The sequence below is a fragment of the Ostrinia furnacalis genome, unplaced genomic scaffold (assembly GCF_004193835.3).
Source record: "Ostrinia furnacalis isolate ACB-3 unplaced genomic scaffold, ASM419383v2 OfSCF0182, whole genome shotgun sequence".
Taxonomy (NCBI): Eukaryota; Metazoa; Arthropoda; class Insecta; order Lepidoptera; family Crambidae; genus Ostrinia; species Ostrinia furnacalis.
The window spans coordinates 61715-78296 of NW_021130421.1; the positions used below are offsets into that span (position 1 = coordinate 61715).

A 16582-nucleotide genomic window follows, 5' to 3' on the forward strand; every position below is an offset into this window, starting at 1 on the left:
ACCCTATGTCCTTCTCCTGGCTCTAAACTACCTCCCTGACAATTTTCAGTTAAATCGGTTCAGCCGTTCTTNAGGAAGCTCTTGATGGAGTCCCACTATTACTCAAGGGTGAGGCTGCCATCTGGTGGCAAGGAGTCAAAACACAAGTGACTACCTGGGAGCAATTCGGGATTCGATTACGCCATGCATTTGCACCAAAGAAACCTGCGTACATCCTGTACCAAGAAATAGTCGGTGAAAAACAGCGCGATGACGTCACAACTGAAAAATTTGTAGCTCACAAAAGAATGTTGTTCGCGCAGCTGCCTTCACCACAACACACAGAGGAACAACAACTCGATATGATTTTCGGACAAATAAACCTCAAACTCAGGGAAAAGATACCCAGAGGTTCCGTACATTCCTTTGACGAATTGTTGGCCGCCGCAAGGGAAGTAGAAGAACTCATGGCTGATGTGAGCTTGACCAAGGATATACTGGTCCCGCCACCACAACGTAATATCAAGAAACGGTGTGAGTTCTGCCATTTTGTGGGCCACACAATCCAAGATTGTAGGAAACTCCAACGTCCAAATAGTGAGGATGAAGAAGATGGAAATACTTCATCGCCTACACTGACGCAAGCACCCGAAGTCATTGCCACTCAAGTCAAATCCCTCAGTCCTTCATCTCCACGCTTTTCATGCTACGGTTGCGGTGCGCCAGGAGTCGTCAGGAGCAAATGTCCAACATGCACAAGATCAAAAACACAAAATCAAGATATCGGACTTTATGCCATTGACATACGTATAGCCACAACACCGAAACCAGAGATGTTTGACAACATGAAGATCGTCAAGGAGACTGCTTGTACGAAACTGAATCATGGATTGACTGCAAACTTTGTGTTAGAAAAGACAGATACAAGACTCCTTTACATGAATACAGATGTTTTGGGAGTAGTTCATGAGCAGGGGGAGGGGAAAGAAACCCCTGTTGTTATGGAAACAATTGACAAACAGTCTCATTGTCGTCCAGAATACCAAAATGAAGATTTGGTACTAAGTGATCTACATTCCGCAGTCAAGGAATCGCGAAGAATCACAGGCAAAAACACTCCAAGATGCGAACGTTCTTATGAATTTACCAGACAACCTGGACCTGCGTTCTGTATGACATCTTCACATAAAGCCCTGGGCAAACATCAAAGATGGAACAAACGAAACTTCAGAAGATGGTCTAAGAAGACGAAAGATGAACCAGTTGTTCACCGACGAGGCCGTGGACGTCACAAGAACGTAATCCAGATCTTCTCGTCGGGACGACTTCGTGATCTGAGGGGGATGGTGTAACAACGTCACATTTATCAATCAATACTACTAGCGCCATCTCGTGGTGTTCGCCTGCATTACCAAGCCACCGCGGATCACCGTGCTTATTGCAAGATCTATTCAGTCTAGGAAATGTTTGCGCCGCTCGCCGCTAGATGCCACTAGCACATTGAGAGTCGATTTCTACACCGCGGTGTCCAGATTTTTTTTCCCTTAAAGACCTTCCGACGATTATGTTGAATAAAGTAAGTTTTGTGAGGCGTAAGTAATAAGCCAAGGTTGCATCCGACTGTGACGTTCTTTAGGGGAATCACAGATTGGGACTTCCGAACGCCTAATTACAAATTGCCAGCGATTCTCCCGCGTCTGTGTCCAACGTCCTTGCGGGAATTGGTCTACGGACGGGAGACGCCCGCACTTCATTTTTGTATCTGCCCCGTACTTTGAAATAAAAGTACCCCATTTTTGCATCAACGCGGTGTTGTTATTTGGAGCCCTTCACCCCGCTTGTCAGCCGAAAAACTCAACCCTACAAAACTGGCGACCAACGGTGGGCCTGACAAGCACCAGCCCAAATACATCACCAAGTTCGGCCGTGTCACCACCTATCCAGTAAGCAGCAACCAAAGCAAGAAGATGACAGTAAGCTTAACGAATGAGCAGTTCCAAGCACTACTTGCAAAACTTTCAATGAGCCGCCGAGGAAGCTTCGCTCAATGCACGGCAAGTTATGAAGGTGAGAAGAACCCCGAAACGGTTGAAGCATTTTTAGCGGCAGTAAGCATATTCAAGAAGATAGAAAATATCCCAGACCAGGAAGCTCTTGATGGAGTCCCACTATTACTCAAGGGTGAGGCTGCCATCTGGTGGCAAGGAGTCAAAACACAAGTGACTACCTGGGAGCAATTCGGGATTCGATTACGCCATGCATTTGCACCAAAGAAACCTGCGTACATCCTGTACCAAGAAATAGTCGGTGAAAAACAGCGCGATGACGTCACAACTGAAAAATTTGTAGCTCACAAAAGAATGTTGTTCGCGCAGCTGCCTTCACCACAACACACAGAGGAACAACAACTCGATATGATTTTCGGACAAATAAACCTCAAACTCAGGGAAAAGATACCCAGAGGTTCCGTACATTCCTTTGACGAATTGTTGGCCGCCGCAAGGGAAGTAGAAGAACTCATGGCTGATGTGAGCTTGACCAAGGATATACTGGTCCCGCCACCACAACGTAATATCAAGAAACGGTGTGAGTTCTGCCATTTTGTGGGCCACACAATCCAAGATTGTAGGAAACTCCAACGTCCAAATAGTGAGGATGAAGAAGATGGAAATACTTCATCGCCTACACTGACGCAAGCACCCGAAGTCATTGCCACTCAAGTCAAATCCCTCAGTCCTTCATCTCCACGCTTTTCATGCTACGGTTGCGGTGCACCAGGAGTCGTCAGGAGCAAATGTCCAACATGCACAAGATCAAAAACACAAAATCAAGATATCGGACTTTATGCCATTGACATACGTATAGCCACAACACCGAAACCAGAGATGTTTGACAATATGAAGATCGTCAAGGAGACTGCTTGTACGAAACTGAATCATGGATCGACTGCAAACTTTGTGTTAGAAAAGACAGATACAAGACTCCTTTACATGAATACAGATGTTTTGGGAGTAGTTCATGAGCAGGGGGAGGGGAAAGAAACCCCTGTTGTTATGGAAACAATTGACAAACAGTCTCATTGTCGTCCAGAATACCAAAATGAAGATTTGGTACTAAGTGATCTACATTCCGCAGTCAAGGAATCGCGAAGAATCACAGGCAAAAACACTCCAAGATGCGAACGTTCTTATGAATTTACCAGACAACCTGGACCTGCGTTCTGTATGACATCTTCACATAAAGCCCTGGGCAAACATCAAAGATGGAACAAACGAAACTTCAGAAGATGGTCTAAGAAGACGAAAGATGAACCAGTTGTTCACCGACGAGGCCGTGGACGTCACAAGAACGTAATCCAGATCTTCTCGTCGGGACGACTTCGTGATCTGAGGGGGAGGTTGTAACAACGTCACATTTATCAATCAATACTACTAGCGCCATCTCGTGGTGTTCGCCTGCATTACCAAGCCACCGCGGATCACCGTGCTTATTGCAAGATCTATCCAGTCTAGGAAATGTTTGCGCCGCTCGCCGCTAGATGACACTAGCACATTGAGAGTCGATTTCTACACCGCGGTGTCCAGATTTTTTTTCCCTTAAAGACCTTCCGACGATTATGTTGAATATTGTAGTTTTGTGAGGCGTAAGTAATAAGCCAAGGTTGCATCCGACTGTGACGTTCTTTCGGGGAATCACAGATTGGGACTTCCGAACGCCTAATTACAAATTGCCAGCGATTCTCCCGCGTCTGTGTCCAACGTCCTTGCGGGAATTGGTCTACGGACGGGAGACGCCCGCACCTCATTTTTTTACCTGCCCCGTACTTTGAAATAAAGTACCCCCATTTTTGCATCACAACGCGGTGTTGTTATTTGGAGCCCTTCACCCCGCTTGTCAGCCGAAAAACTCAACCCTACAAAACAAACAGATTGTTTCAAACTAATCAAAATGCTTTTAAGATTTTTAAAGTATCAGGACACCTTTTAAAATCAAGTTTTTTTTTTAAGTTGATGATACTCGTAGTATAAATAAATGAATGAAATATACAAACTTATCAGTACGCAAAGTTAGATCACAATAAAATACCTACGTGCTCAGAAAACATTTGGTTTTTACCTAGCCTGGTTCACGTAACGAACATGTTAGTATTAATATTTAAAATAAGTTATACAACCAAATAAAAAATATAATTACTAACGAACGAACTTATTAGTTATGTATCATTATTTTATCATGCTGTAGGGTATCTTAATAGATTTTTGTAAGTCAATTGTTTACTAAAGAAAATTATGCATGCATTTGTGTTATGTTTACAAGTAAACAATATTGTTTGACTGGTATGAAATACTTAAGTGCATGTCGTTTTCTCCTAACTTTCTTAACTACTTCTTAGTTAAACAGTATTTGCTCGGAATACCTACTGCTAATTACGAAGTACGAGTATTGTATGAAAGAAATGAAAATTAAAATCTTTAGTAGGTACTTACTTAGTAGCTATATGTACTTTCAATTTTATTAATAAGGCGTTGGCAAATAATTTTAACCTTTGTAGAAGGTTTTGTTGTGTAAAAAACGATTTCGTATGCCTTTATTGTGTCGATCAAAAGATGTGCAATTAAAAATACGTTATCATATTAATGGAATTATTTTAAAAAGTGAAATCATACGTTGATTGCGTGCTGCGTTTTTAGGAGATTTTTTAGAGTAAGTGGTCAAAAAGTTACGGAAATATCGGAACTGAATTAATACATCAATTAACTTATTACGAGTAGGTATTGTTTTAATTAAAATGATAAATTGGCATTGGCACCATTGGCACTATAATCCGGGCCTTTTCAAGGCGAGAGTGAATAGGCACTTACACAGGGCAGATATGTACCATCCTGGACTGCATGCGATGTGGTCAAATACCTGTAAGATAATAAATAAGGCTGTTTCTTGTGTGATATTATGTAACGGAGAGTCACTTTAATTGTAAACTATTGCTCTACGATACAAGATATCAAAACTGGATATTACGATATTACCAATTATGTTCACAGATAAATTATTTAATTATTGCATAAGATAAAAAATAATGTACTCGGAAGAAGGGTTTCTTGGTACATTTGTTGTCTACCTGACTATTTATATTAAATGCTTGCATTTGTTCTGTGATGACATGCCAAAAAGACACGTTCTTTGTATGGGGATCCCACCCTACAGTAACTCCATAAAAGATGATTTGCGATCATCACTCTGCGTGAGCGTGGGTGGAAAATATGTTGGGTCGTATAAAAGAGCTCTTTAAAAGCCTTTTTATAGAAAGTCATCGTCATCATTTCAGCCATAGGACGTCCACCGCTGAACATAGGCCTCTCCCAATGATTTCCATGTTGACCGGTTGGTAGCGGCCTGCGTCCAGCGCCTTCCTGCTACTTTTATAATGTCGTCGGTTCACCTTGTGGGTGGACATCCCACGCTGTTTTCCGGTACGCGGCCTCCACTCCAGAACCTTGCTGCACCATCCGTCAGTTCTGCGTACTATGTGCCCTGCTCATTGCCATTTCAGCTTGCTAATCCGTCGGGTTATGTCACAAAAGTCAATGAATTATTTTCTTCTTCCAGACACGGCGAGCAATGGCGCAAGTTTCGCTCGAAGGTCCAGAGGCCGATCTTGCAGCCTCAGACGGTGAAGAAATACGTGGGCCCCATCGAGATGGTCACCGAAGACTTCATCAAGTATATGGAAGGCGCGCGGGACGAGCTCGGTGATTTACCACACCAGTTCGACAATGACATCCACCGGTGGTCGTTGGAGTGTGAGTAGCTCTTGTGTTTTAACAGTCATGATGATGGTTATGGTCATGGGTATGGCCACGCTTACAGTAGGTAGATTTCCTGTCTATTCTGTGTGCACATCAGTCCATATAGTTATGTAAGTTATGTTATGTAAGTTCGGAATCGTTGTCGAAGGCTGCAACTTGAGCCTATACTCTGCTTCTTAAAGTAAAAATACACAATTAAATTTTACGATACCAGCCTTCTATCTCCTGTCTGCAACTTGAGCCTTTACTCTGCCTCTCGTGGTAAAATACACAATTACATCAATTACATCAGGTCATACCACCCTTCTATGGCTTATCTATGACTCCAGGCATTGGATTTAGCTCTGACGTTGCTGAGCTCTAACTACGACTGTACATCCCAATCCAACTATAATGCGCACCTCGCTGGAATGCGAATCTCCCTCCCACTTTCCCGCAGATTTGCCCCGTTTACCCCATCCGTAACAGAGAGCATCTATGTGACGTCACGGCTGCCAGGTGTGCAGTTAACTCGACCGTGTTGTACCTATAGAACGCTGCACGCAAAATTGCGTGTATAAAAATTTCGTATTCTACCCTTACCCTCGCGCGTTAAAAATACCCCTTTCACCATACCAGCCTTTTGTCCCCAGGCATCGGTCGCGTAGCCTTAGACGTGCGGCTCGGCTGCCTCTCCTCAGACCTGTCCAGCAACCCGGAGCCCCAGAGGATCATCGATGCCGCCAAATACGCGCTGAGGAACGTAGCGGTGCTGGAGTTGAAGGCACCATACTGGCGGTACTTCCCTACGCCGCTCTGGACCAAATACGTTAACAACATGAACTTCTTTGTAGAGTGAGTATTTGATTGTGTTCTTTAAGTAGATTATTTTGAGGTCCATTTTCATAAATGACAGTATAATAGGAGGCATGTCATTTATTCTGAAGGTGCCCTACTGGCGGTATTTCCCCACGCCGCTGTGGACAAAATACGTTAACATGAACTTCTTTGTAGAGTGAGTATTTAGTAATATTTTCCCCTTGTGATTGAAATGTGTTTTGAGCATTGTTTCAAAATACGTCACCTCAATACCTACTCAGTCAGTAATCGAACGAAATAAAATTCCTTCACCTTTTCAATTGACCACTCCAAATCTATATCATTCTTCACTAGATAGAAAGCAATTTAATTTGATGTTATTGTATTAAAATGCCATTACTAAAGTATCTTAATCTTTTCCTTATTTNGATTGTGTTCTTTATGTAGATTATTTTGAGGTCCATTTTCATAAATGACAGTATAATAGGAGGCATGTCATTTATTCTGAAGGTGCCCTACTGGCGGTATTTCCCCACGCCGCTGTGGACAAAATACGTTAACATGAACTTCTTTGTAGAGTGAGTATTTAGTAATATTTTCCCCTTGTTATTGAAATGTGTTTTGAGCATTGTTTCAAAATACGTCACCTCAATACCTACTCAGTCAGTAATCGAACGAAATAAAATTCCTTCACCTTTTCAATTGACCACTCCAAATCTATATCATTCTTCACTAGATAGAAAGCAATTTAATTTGATGTTATTGTATTAAAATGCCATTACTAAAGTATCTTAATCTTTTCCTTATTTAGTTGCTTCAAGAATAAAATTCTTAAGAAATGTGTGAGGATTTTCTTGAACGATTTTCGTTGTTTGAACGAGCTCTAGGTAAACTGGTATTTCAGCATCATTACCCGATTGTTTTCTTAGCGGTGATATACTATGCATAATTATGAATAACATAAGATTGGTTAACTCTCATTTGTAAGTATATAAGTAATTATGGAACTTTTATTCGCCAGTTTTATATACCAGTCGTTATTCTTCCGAAGTGGCGGCAAAAGAGACAACATGCTAATAAAGTATTCTAACATTCCAGACTTTGTTCCCGGTACATCAACGAAGCTCTAGAAAGGCTGAAGACCAAGAAGGTGACGTCAGAGGACGACCTGTCTCTCCTGGAGCGCGTGCTCAAGAGCGAGGGCGACCCTAAGATCGCCACCATCATGGCGCTGGACCTCATCCTCGTGGGGATTGACACGGTATATTTAAAACTACCCTTGAAACTTTCTCTGTTCCCTCCAAACCCATTAAAACCCTTAGTTATCCCTACTCTCTAATCTCCAGACTGCCCCAATTTTCTAACTTCCTTTTCGACCTCTTGTTCGAAGTTGTTCTACTACCCCTCCAACCTTCCCAACCCCCTCCAAAAAGACAAATATGAGCTCAGGGAAGTGTTTCGAAAATTGAGTCAGGAAAGAAGTTAGGAGAATAGAGGGTAGGGGCGTAAAACTGGGGGCTTCGCATCTTGGAAGGATTTTTTTTTATCCATAACGAGGAAGCTCTTGGCCTGTATCTCACCTGATGGTAAGTGACGATCAGGATCAGGCCGAAGGTGGAAGCGAGCTTCACCCGGAATCCTCAACCACGGAGGAACTGGCTATCTTACCTCTAACTGCCGGAACACAACAATGCTGTTAACATTGTTGTTATGGCGACAGATTTAGGATGCCACAGATTTCGTGCTAAAGCGTCTTAGCGGGGAGCAAGAGTATCTGGGAAACTGGGTGAAGCTCTAGAAAGGCTGAAGACCAAGAAAGTGACGTCAGAAGACGACCTGTCACTCCTGGAGCGCGTGCTCAAGAGCGAGGGAGACCCCAAGATCGCCACCATCATGGCGCTGGACCTCATCCTCGTGGGGATTGACACGGTATGTTTAAAACTACCCTTGAAACTTTCTCTGTTCCCTCCGAACCCATTAAAACCCTTAGTTACCCCTACTCTCTAATCTCCAGACTGCCCCAATTTTCTAACTTCCTTTTCCACCTCTTGTTGGAAGTTGTTCTACTACCCCTCCAACCTTCCCAACCCCCTCCAAAAAGACAAATATGTGCTCAGGGAAGTCATTCGAAAATAGGGTCAGGAAAGAAGTTAGTAGAATAGAGGGCAGGGGCATAAAACTAGGTGCTTCGCATCTTGGGAGGATGCCACAGATTTCGTGCTAAAGCTTCTTAGCAAGGGGATCTGGGAAACTGGGTGAAGCTCTAGAAAGGCTGAAGACCAAGAAGGTGACGTCAGAAGACGACCTGTCTCTCCTGGAGCGCGTGCTTAAGAGCGAGGGAGACCCCAAGATCGCCACCATCATGGCGCTGGACCTCATCCTCGTGGGGATTGACACGGTATGTTTTAAATACAGGTGAACTCCTGAAACTTCTGGTACGAAGTCCCCGAAAATACCCAACTTTTTTTCATTTTTTTTCATTTTGCACCCACTTCAATCGCCAGCCTCCCCCAATCTTCTTTTTCGACTTATCGTTGGCAGTCTTTCTACCACCTCTACCTTCCCAACCCCGTCCAAAAAGACAAATATGAGCTCAGGCAAGTGTTTCGAGAATTGAGTCAGGAAAGAAGTTAGGAGAATAGAGGGTAGGGCCGTAGACTAGGTGCTTCGCCACGGATGCCACAGATTTCGTGCTAAAGCTTCTTAGCAAGGGGATCTGGGACACTGGGTGAAGCTCTAGAAAGGCTGAAGACCAAGAAGGTGACGTCAGAGGACGACCTGTCTCTCCTGGAGCGCGTGCTCAAGAGCGAGGGCGACCCCAAGATCGCCACCATCATGGCGCTGGACCTCATCCTCGTGGGGATTGACACGGTATGTCTTATTAGCTAATTAATGTGGCGACATTTATTGACTCGCACTACAAACACAGGCATCGCTCAATAGATGGCGCTAATACAAGTTTACTATAGCACACGTCTCCGCTCCTACTAACCTGCATTGCGGTGGTAAAGATTTCCACCTTAGTAATATGAAAACCAAGATGGTATTCAATTGGACTTTTAGTCGCCAAGAATGACAATGAGCAAAGGCTACCCCAAGATCGCCACCATCATGGCGGTGGACCTCATCCTAGTGGGGATTGACACGGTATGTTTAAACAGCAAACAAACCCTCGGGCCTCTACCCATAAAACATTTCTGGTACAAAGTCTCCTGCGCCCTCCCAACCCAAAAAATCAAGAGCGAAGGCTACCCTAAGATCGCCACCATTAACTTCATCCTAGTGGGGATTGACACGGTATGTTTAAACAGCAGGTGAACCCTCTTCTCCTTAAACATTTCTGGTAAAGTCTCCTGCGCCCTCCCAACCCAAAAAATCAAGAGCGAAGGCTACCCTAAGATCGCCACCATTAACTTCATCCTAGTGGGGATTGACACGGTATGTTTAAACAGCAGGTGAACCCTCTTCTCCTTAAACATTTCTGGTAAAGTCTCCTGCGCCCTCCCAACCCAAAAAATCAAGAGGGAAAGCTACCCCAAGGTCGCCACCATCATGGCGGTGGACCTCATCCTAGTGGGGATTGACACGGTATGTTTAAACAGCAAGTAAACCCTCGGGCCTCTACCCATAAAACATTTCTGGTACAAAGTCTCCTGCGCCCTCCCAACCCAAAAAAATCAAGAGCAAAGGCTATCTCAAGATCGCCGCCATCATGGCTCTGGACCTCATCCTAGTGGAGATTGACACGATATGTTTAAACAGCAAGTAAACCCTCGGGCCTCTACCCATAAAACATTTCTGGTACAAAGTCTCCTGCGCCCTCCCAACCCAAAAAATCAAGAGCGAAGGCTACACCAAGATCGCCACCATCATGGCGCTGGACCTCATCCTAGTGGGAATTGACACGGTATGTTTAAACTGCAGGTTTACTCCTGAAACTTCTTGTACCAAATCCCCTGTACCTACCCTTCCAACCCGCAAAACCCCTTAGTTTTGCACCTCCACTCTCCAATCTCCAGCCTTCCTCCCCTTTTAACTCCCTTTTCGAACTCTCGTTGGAAGTCTTCGAAGCAACATTATGGTCCTTCGAGCCGGATTCAGTTTTCTGCTGTATTGCGGCCGGGGCCGTCTTTCGTTCGCCACTCTGGTCCGCGTCGCATGCGGGCGATTTCCATGCATAGACAAATCAATCAAAGTCCGTTAACCTCTCAACAAAGTCGACAAACTATGTGTTAGTTTGATGATGATAACATATCGTTTATGGTGACCGACAAAACATTGTCATCGTTTACGTTAGAATTTTATTATGTCCCAAACTATTCTGCAGATCCTGTCTAGAATCTACAACCTTTTCATAATCCTAGTTCTTAGTTACTTATCATTTTGTATTATCCTTCCAGATATCAATGGCGGTCTGCTCTATCCTCTACCAAGCGGCGTTGCGGACGAAACAACAGGAGAAAATGGCGGAAGAAATCCGAACAGTTCTGCCGGACCCGAGCAAACCTCTCACGTACGCAGACCTGGACAAACTGCACTACACTAAGGCTTTTGTTAGGGAAGTTTTTAGGTGAGTACCATAAATAGGGACTTCTTTAGTTTTTTATTAATGAGATTTTCAGGCAGAACTGAGATTTTTAGGTCTAATTGAGGAACGTTATTATTGTTTGATCGTGTGGTATCCTCTCTTCCCGTGGATAGTAAATAGTGACTACGGGAATAATATGCGAACATGCCTCCCCAATCTGTCTGGTCAGGGCGGGGAGTGTATGAAGGTCTATTAAATTGGAAAAAATCCTTCTTCTGCAGTGGAAACTATTCAAACTTTAAACTTATTAAAATTATTTAGGTGGTACATAATTAGATGGGAATGTTATTATTTGGGGTGACATAATTCTGATCATAGAGCTATTAACTGAGTAGATTTATTTTTTTACAGAATGTATTCTACAGTTATTGGAAATGGAAGGACATTACAGGAAGACGATGTCATTTGTGGATATCATATTCCAAAAGGAGTAAGTTAATTTGTAAAAATATTATCTAGTGTATGTGTCAAGTATAAATTGTAGAAATGTAGACTCCTTTCTATACTAATTTCTAGCGGCCGCCCGCGACATCGTACGGGTCGATCCCGTTTTACCCCCTTCATCTATCTTACGCGGTTTAGATTTTCATACAAAAGGATTTTCCCGCTAATTCCCGTTCCCGTGGGAATTTCGGGAATTCCTTTCTTAGTGCACCTACGGTACCTAAGCTACGTCCCTTCCAAATTTCAAGTGCCTACGTTTAGCTGTTTAGGCTGTGCGTTGATATGTCAGTCAGTCAGTCAGTTTCTCCTTTTATACATTAACCCCCTTACTAATAAAAAGTTACACAGTTGTTGAACACTGTTTTCAAATGACATTTCCATACTAAACGTCACTTTAAAACACTGTTCAACAAGCGTGTAAGTTTTATTAGTAAGGGGTTAGATTATAAAGTTTGCTTTTTGTTTGGTTGAACGCGTTATCTCAGGATTCCTGGTTCGAACTAAAGAGCGCTTCTAAAGATCCCGCTATATTTTTCTTATATCCTTGTCTTAAGGTTCAAAACAAAATTCTTCCAGGTGCAAGTGGTATTTCCGACCATAGTGACGGGCAACATGGAGCAGTTCGTGGCCGACCCTCAAGAGTTCCGTCCGGAGCGGTGGCTGGAGTCCGGCCGGCTGCATCCCTTCGCCTCGCTGCCGTACGGGTTCGGTGCCCGGATATGCCTGGGCAGGCGCTTCGCTGATCTGGAGATACAAGTGCTGTTGGCTAAGGTGTTTACAATTCTCTTTCTACCCCTCTCTTACTAAAAAAAGTTACTTGCCTGTAAGGCCCAGAACACACGGTGAAACGCAACTGCAACGAAACTGCCTCTTTTAGTTACTTTTGAGTTGCATCTAAGTTTCTGCTATAGCGGACGTTGAGAGACCACACATGACGCGACCAGTTTGAAACTGGTCAATAGCATGGGGCCTAAAGCAATAGTTTGAAGTCACGTGTAGTACAGAAATGTCATTTTAGTGCTTAACATGCTTAAAGCTTTTTTTTTAAAGATATGTTAGTAATTGTTATTGCACAAATTACTAATACTCCCGTGAGCCCCTCGTACTAAGCTAAATATGTTTTTTTTTTAAGATTATTAGTAATTTATTATTGCACAAATTACTTCATTTGGGGCTAGATAGCGTTGTGTGAAATTGTCCAAAGATATTTATTTACTAATACTCCCGTTAGCCCCTCGTACTAAGCTAATTATGCTTGTGTCACGAGTGAGATCACCACAATAGTCGAGCGGCGGCGGGGACCGAACCCGCGTTCCACGGATCACGAGTCGGCCCTTCACCGTTCGGCTATCGTGGCTTCTAGCCTATTATAAGCCTTCTATTATGGGGGTTAGTTTAGTCATATGAACGCCTTGCGCCATACTTGATGACTACTAGCGCTCTGTGACAAAAACTGTGATTAAATTAGTAGCTTGGGAATCTACAGTTTGAAGTAAATCCAATTTGTGGTTCAGGAAACGTAGAATAGGCATACTGCCGTAACGGCAGTGCCGTTGTTTTTGTAAATGTTGTAAAATGCGACTAAAAAGAACCAACATTAGGCTTTAGGCCTCTGACGTCAATCTGTCTGAGACTCTTTTGATATAGGATTGTAGATCTATTGTACGTTTTTTGAAAAAATAGTCGTCATTAACTTTCTCATCTGTGGTAAGACAAGTGCTTATAGGCGCTATTTTTCAACAGAAATTATTCTAATGTGCTGCTGTATTTTTGTATAACTTTATTACTGCCTGCGAAATATTATATTTAATATTTATTATTTTATCCGCAGTTGCTGAGGCGATACCGGCTGGAGTACCATCACGAGCCTTTAGAATACGCAGTCACCTTCATGTACGCGCCCGATGGCCCGCTGCGTCTACGCATGTTGGAGAGAGATGCGTAGATCACTTTACTAAGGCCCGTATTCACAAACGATGCTTGTTTAAGTGAAGCAGAACGCACAGCGTTGAATAGCCGCTCTGTGATTGGTTCATGTGTCACCCTGTGCGTCCACGCGCACTGTGAGACTTCATAGTAATGTTTGTGTATGGAGAGTCGGGCATAGGGCACTTAGCTAAGCGCGCCAACCAAGCGTCGAAGGCAGTGTCACCTTGTTGGTGGAGTATACAAAGTAATTTCGAAACTTCGCTCATTTTTTAATGAGGCATGTGTCAGAAAAATGGTATCCTTCCGTTTGGCCAAATTACTTTTCGCCAAATTTCACTTCGCAAACAACTTATCGCCAAAGTTTCATTTCCCAAATGAACTTTTAGCAACTGTACTTTTCGCAACTAATTCATTTGGTCAAATTATCATTTGGCCAAATTTTACTTGGCAAATGTTTATACATATAGCAAATGTTTTATTTTGCCAAATATTATATCCCAAATAATTTGTTTGGTCAAATTGACACTTTCACATACTTACCCACCGTTACCCACAAATCAAAGCATAAGGCAGATGATCATGGTTTTCACAAGAATTTTATGTAAAACAAAGAGATTGACAGAAAATAGTGTGGTTACAGAAAGTAGGTATCGCAGAAAATAGTAGGTTAGGTTAGGTTAGAACAGTGACCCTTAACGCGCGAAGGCGAGCGAAGCGTGCCGCGGCAGCGGCCGCCGAGCGCTAGAATCACCTCTATTGTTAAAATCATTTGGTAATTTCGATAAAAAGAATGAAATATGACAATTAATTTAGAACAAATTTTATATTAACTACCCACTAAACAAAATAATAACCACAAGCTAAATTGTATTCCATTCTATGCACCAATCAAATTATTTTGTAAATAGTTTATCGTGAAATATTTTTGCCAAACAATAATTTGCGAAACAATAATATGCCAAAAACGACATTTGCGAATCAAAAGTTTGCAATAAGTTGTTTTGGCACCACCAAAAACACCAAAATTGACTCACCAAAATTAGATTCTCGTTGAAAAAGCTAAATTATATGAAATCTGTTTTAAATATAACAATAACATTTTAACACATGGTATGAAAACAGTTCCTTTACATTATACGAGGAATTCAACTAAAAAGAATAGCTTAGAAATCTTATACAAAAAGACACCAAAATTGCAGAATTGTTGTCCGTTTAAAAAAAAACAACACATTTACGTTTTTGGCGGGAAGACGCAGAGGTCTTGCACCCGTCTGCCGTCACTGCTCGCGGGGGCGGTACTAAACCTAACGAATGATGGGAGTGTTTAAATCCTGTTTGATCTTTAAAGAAACTGACGAGCTATTTCATTATTGACACCAAAATCATAAATTTTTCGCGGACAAAACTTAAGGACGTGACTTAATCACAGTTATTTGGGAAACTTGCTTAATTTGGTAATCTTAGATAATAGATAGATTGTATAATCCAAAAATATACTTTTTCCCTAAGTTCTGTTTTGATCTTCAGCTAAAAAAATACATATTGTAAGAAATTAAGGATGTGGACACTGCACCAAAATTAGAAACGCTTAGTTCAATTATTTTTTGTCGAATTTGTAAAAGAAAATACTCATTAATAATGTTGTCCTCAAAATGGAACCTCTGTATATTTTCGTGTAAAAAAAAATCAAAGTTCTATGTCATAAAAAACATATGATTTTCAGCTACGCCGCTCAAAAAATGTGTTTGGGGAATTGACCCAAAAATGCATGCTCACTATAAGAATAGTTTCAAATTAATTTAATTTGGTTAAAATAGGCAGTACGCGCCTAGGGAACTTAGCTAAGTTACCTACCTGATATGGACAGATAAACTATGTAATTCGGAAACAACGCTCTCTTTTATAAAGTCCAAATTCAAATTCAAATTCAGAAAATAAGTAAAAAATGAGCCACGTTGAGTTTAAAAACAAGATTCATTAGTCCTCTGGATCTAGACAAAGTGCACGTGATTATAATAGTCGCAAACCAGTCGAAAAATGGTCGAAAGGCTTTTTTTGTATGGAGTTTTTACGGATTCGATCAAAAGGTGCAATTTGTCTCTGGGGGGCTCGTATTATACAGATACAGTCTAAAACACAACTTTGTTTATTATGAGCAAAACAGTTAACATGAAAAGCCACGCCCACTTCTATATAATTTTCGATCTTCTTTTTTTAACTTTGTCGATTTAAGTGGCCCATAGAGTAAGTGGTATAGAAAAGTGTCAAACGTGCAATTTTTCGATCGACTAGCTAAGATAGTCCAATGAAAAGGCGTAGTGTGAGTTTACGTCAAACCCATTCGATGTCGACTGCGTAAAAAAGTGACATTAAATGTCTGTCGGATTGTACAGCGCCCCTAGCGGAACCTTTCAAGAACTAAAATCTTCATATATTTTTTTAACGCGCTCGCTAGTGACAACATTTGATGTAAACTCACACTAAGACCTCTGTCAAATCTAACGTGACAGCATGATCTGCATCATTATAGCTGATAGTAACTAAAAGTATTGTACGCTTGTATATAGATTCAGTGAGTTAGTTCAACCATAGACAAATTCAGTACAGTAATTTCATAGCTCTATTAACGTCTTGTGGCCAATAAAGCCGTTACAATATTTTTCGCAGCCTATTGGTCATATTATAAAATAATATTAGTTCCTCTCATCACTGGCCATTGATATAATATTATAAATAATAATAAAAATGTCAAATTAATTATTAAAATAGACCAATTCGAATTCGCATACGAGTCTGCACCAATCGCATCGGGATTCGTATACGATTCGTGCGATTTCGTATGCGTCTCCAGACTTTAAAATTTAAGGAATGAGTAAATACAAGTAATGGTAATAGTAAACAACAGGTATTTTATATGAAACATTAAACCCATCTTGAAGAAAATTATGTTTTCAAGGCGTTAGTTAGTTGTGTAGTTGTGTTACATTAGAGTTAACGATTAAAATAAATTAACAATTGATCTAATTGTAATGTTATA

General features: G+C 41.7%; 2 protein-coding genes across 2 annotated transcripts; both read left to right on the top strand.

The window, feature by feature from the left end:
* Window positions 1–68: 68 nt before the first annotated feature.
* LOC114353454 (uncharacterized) lies at window positions 69–2628 on the top strand (the record flags this gene model as incomplete). The annotated part of the gene is made up of 1 exon (XM_028305484.1): window positions 69–2628. A coding segment is annotated over one exon (1263 nt), but the record flags the coding sequence as incomplete, so codon positions are not given.
* On the top strand, window positions 1947–13835 carry LOC114353464 (probable cytochrome P450 301a1, mitochondrial). The gene is made up of 8 exons (XM_028305492.1): window positions 1947–2671; window positions 5587–5780; window positions 6419–6620; window positions 7683–7845; window positions 10985–11154; window positions 11524–11602; window positions 12193–12387; window positions 13448–13835. Exons 1-8 carry the CDS (start codon window positions 1947–1949, stop codon window positions 13559–13561), a joined length of 1842 nt encoding a protein of 613 aa, XP_028161293.1. The 3' UTR covers window positions 13562–13835.
* Window positions 13836–16582: the final 2747 nt, after the last annotated feature.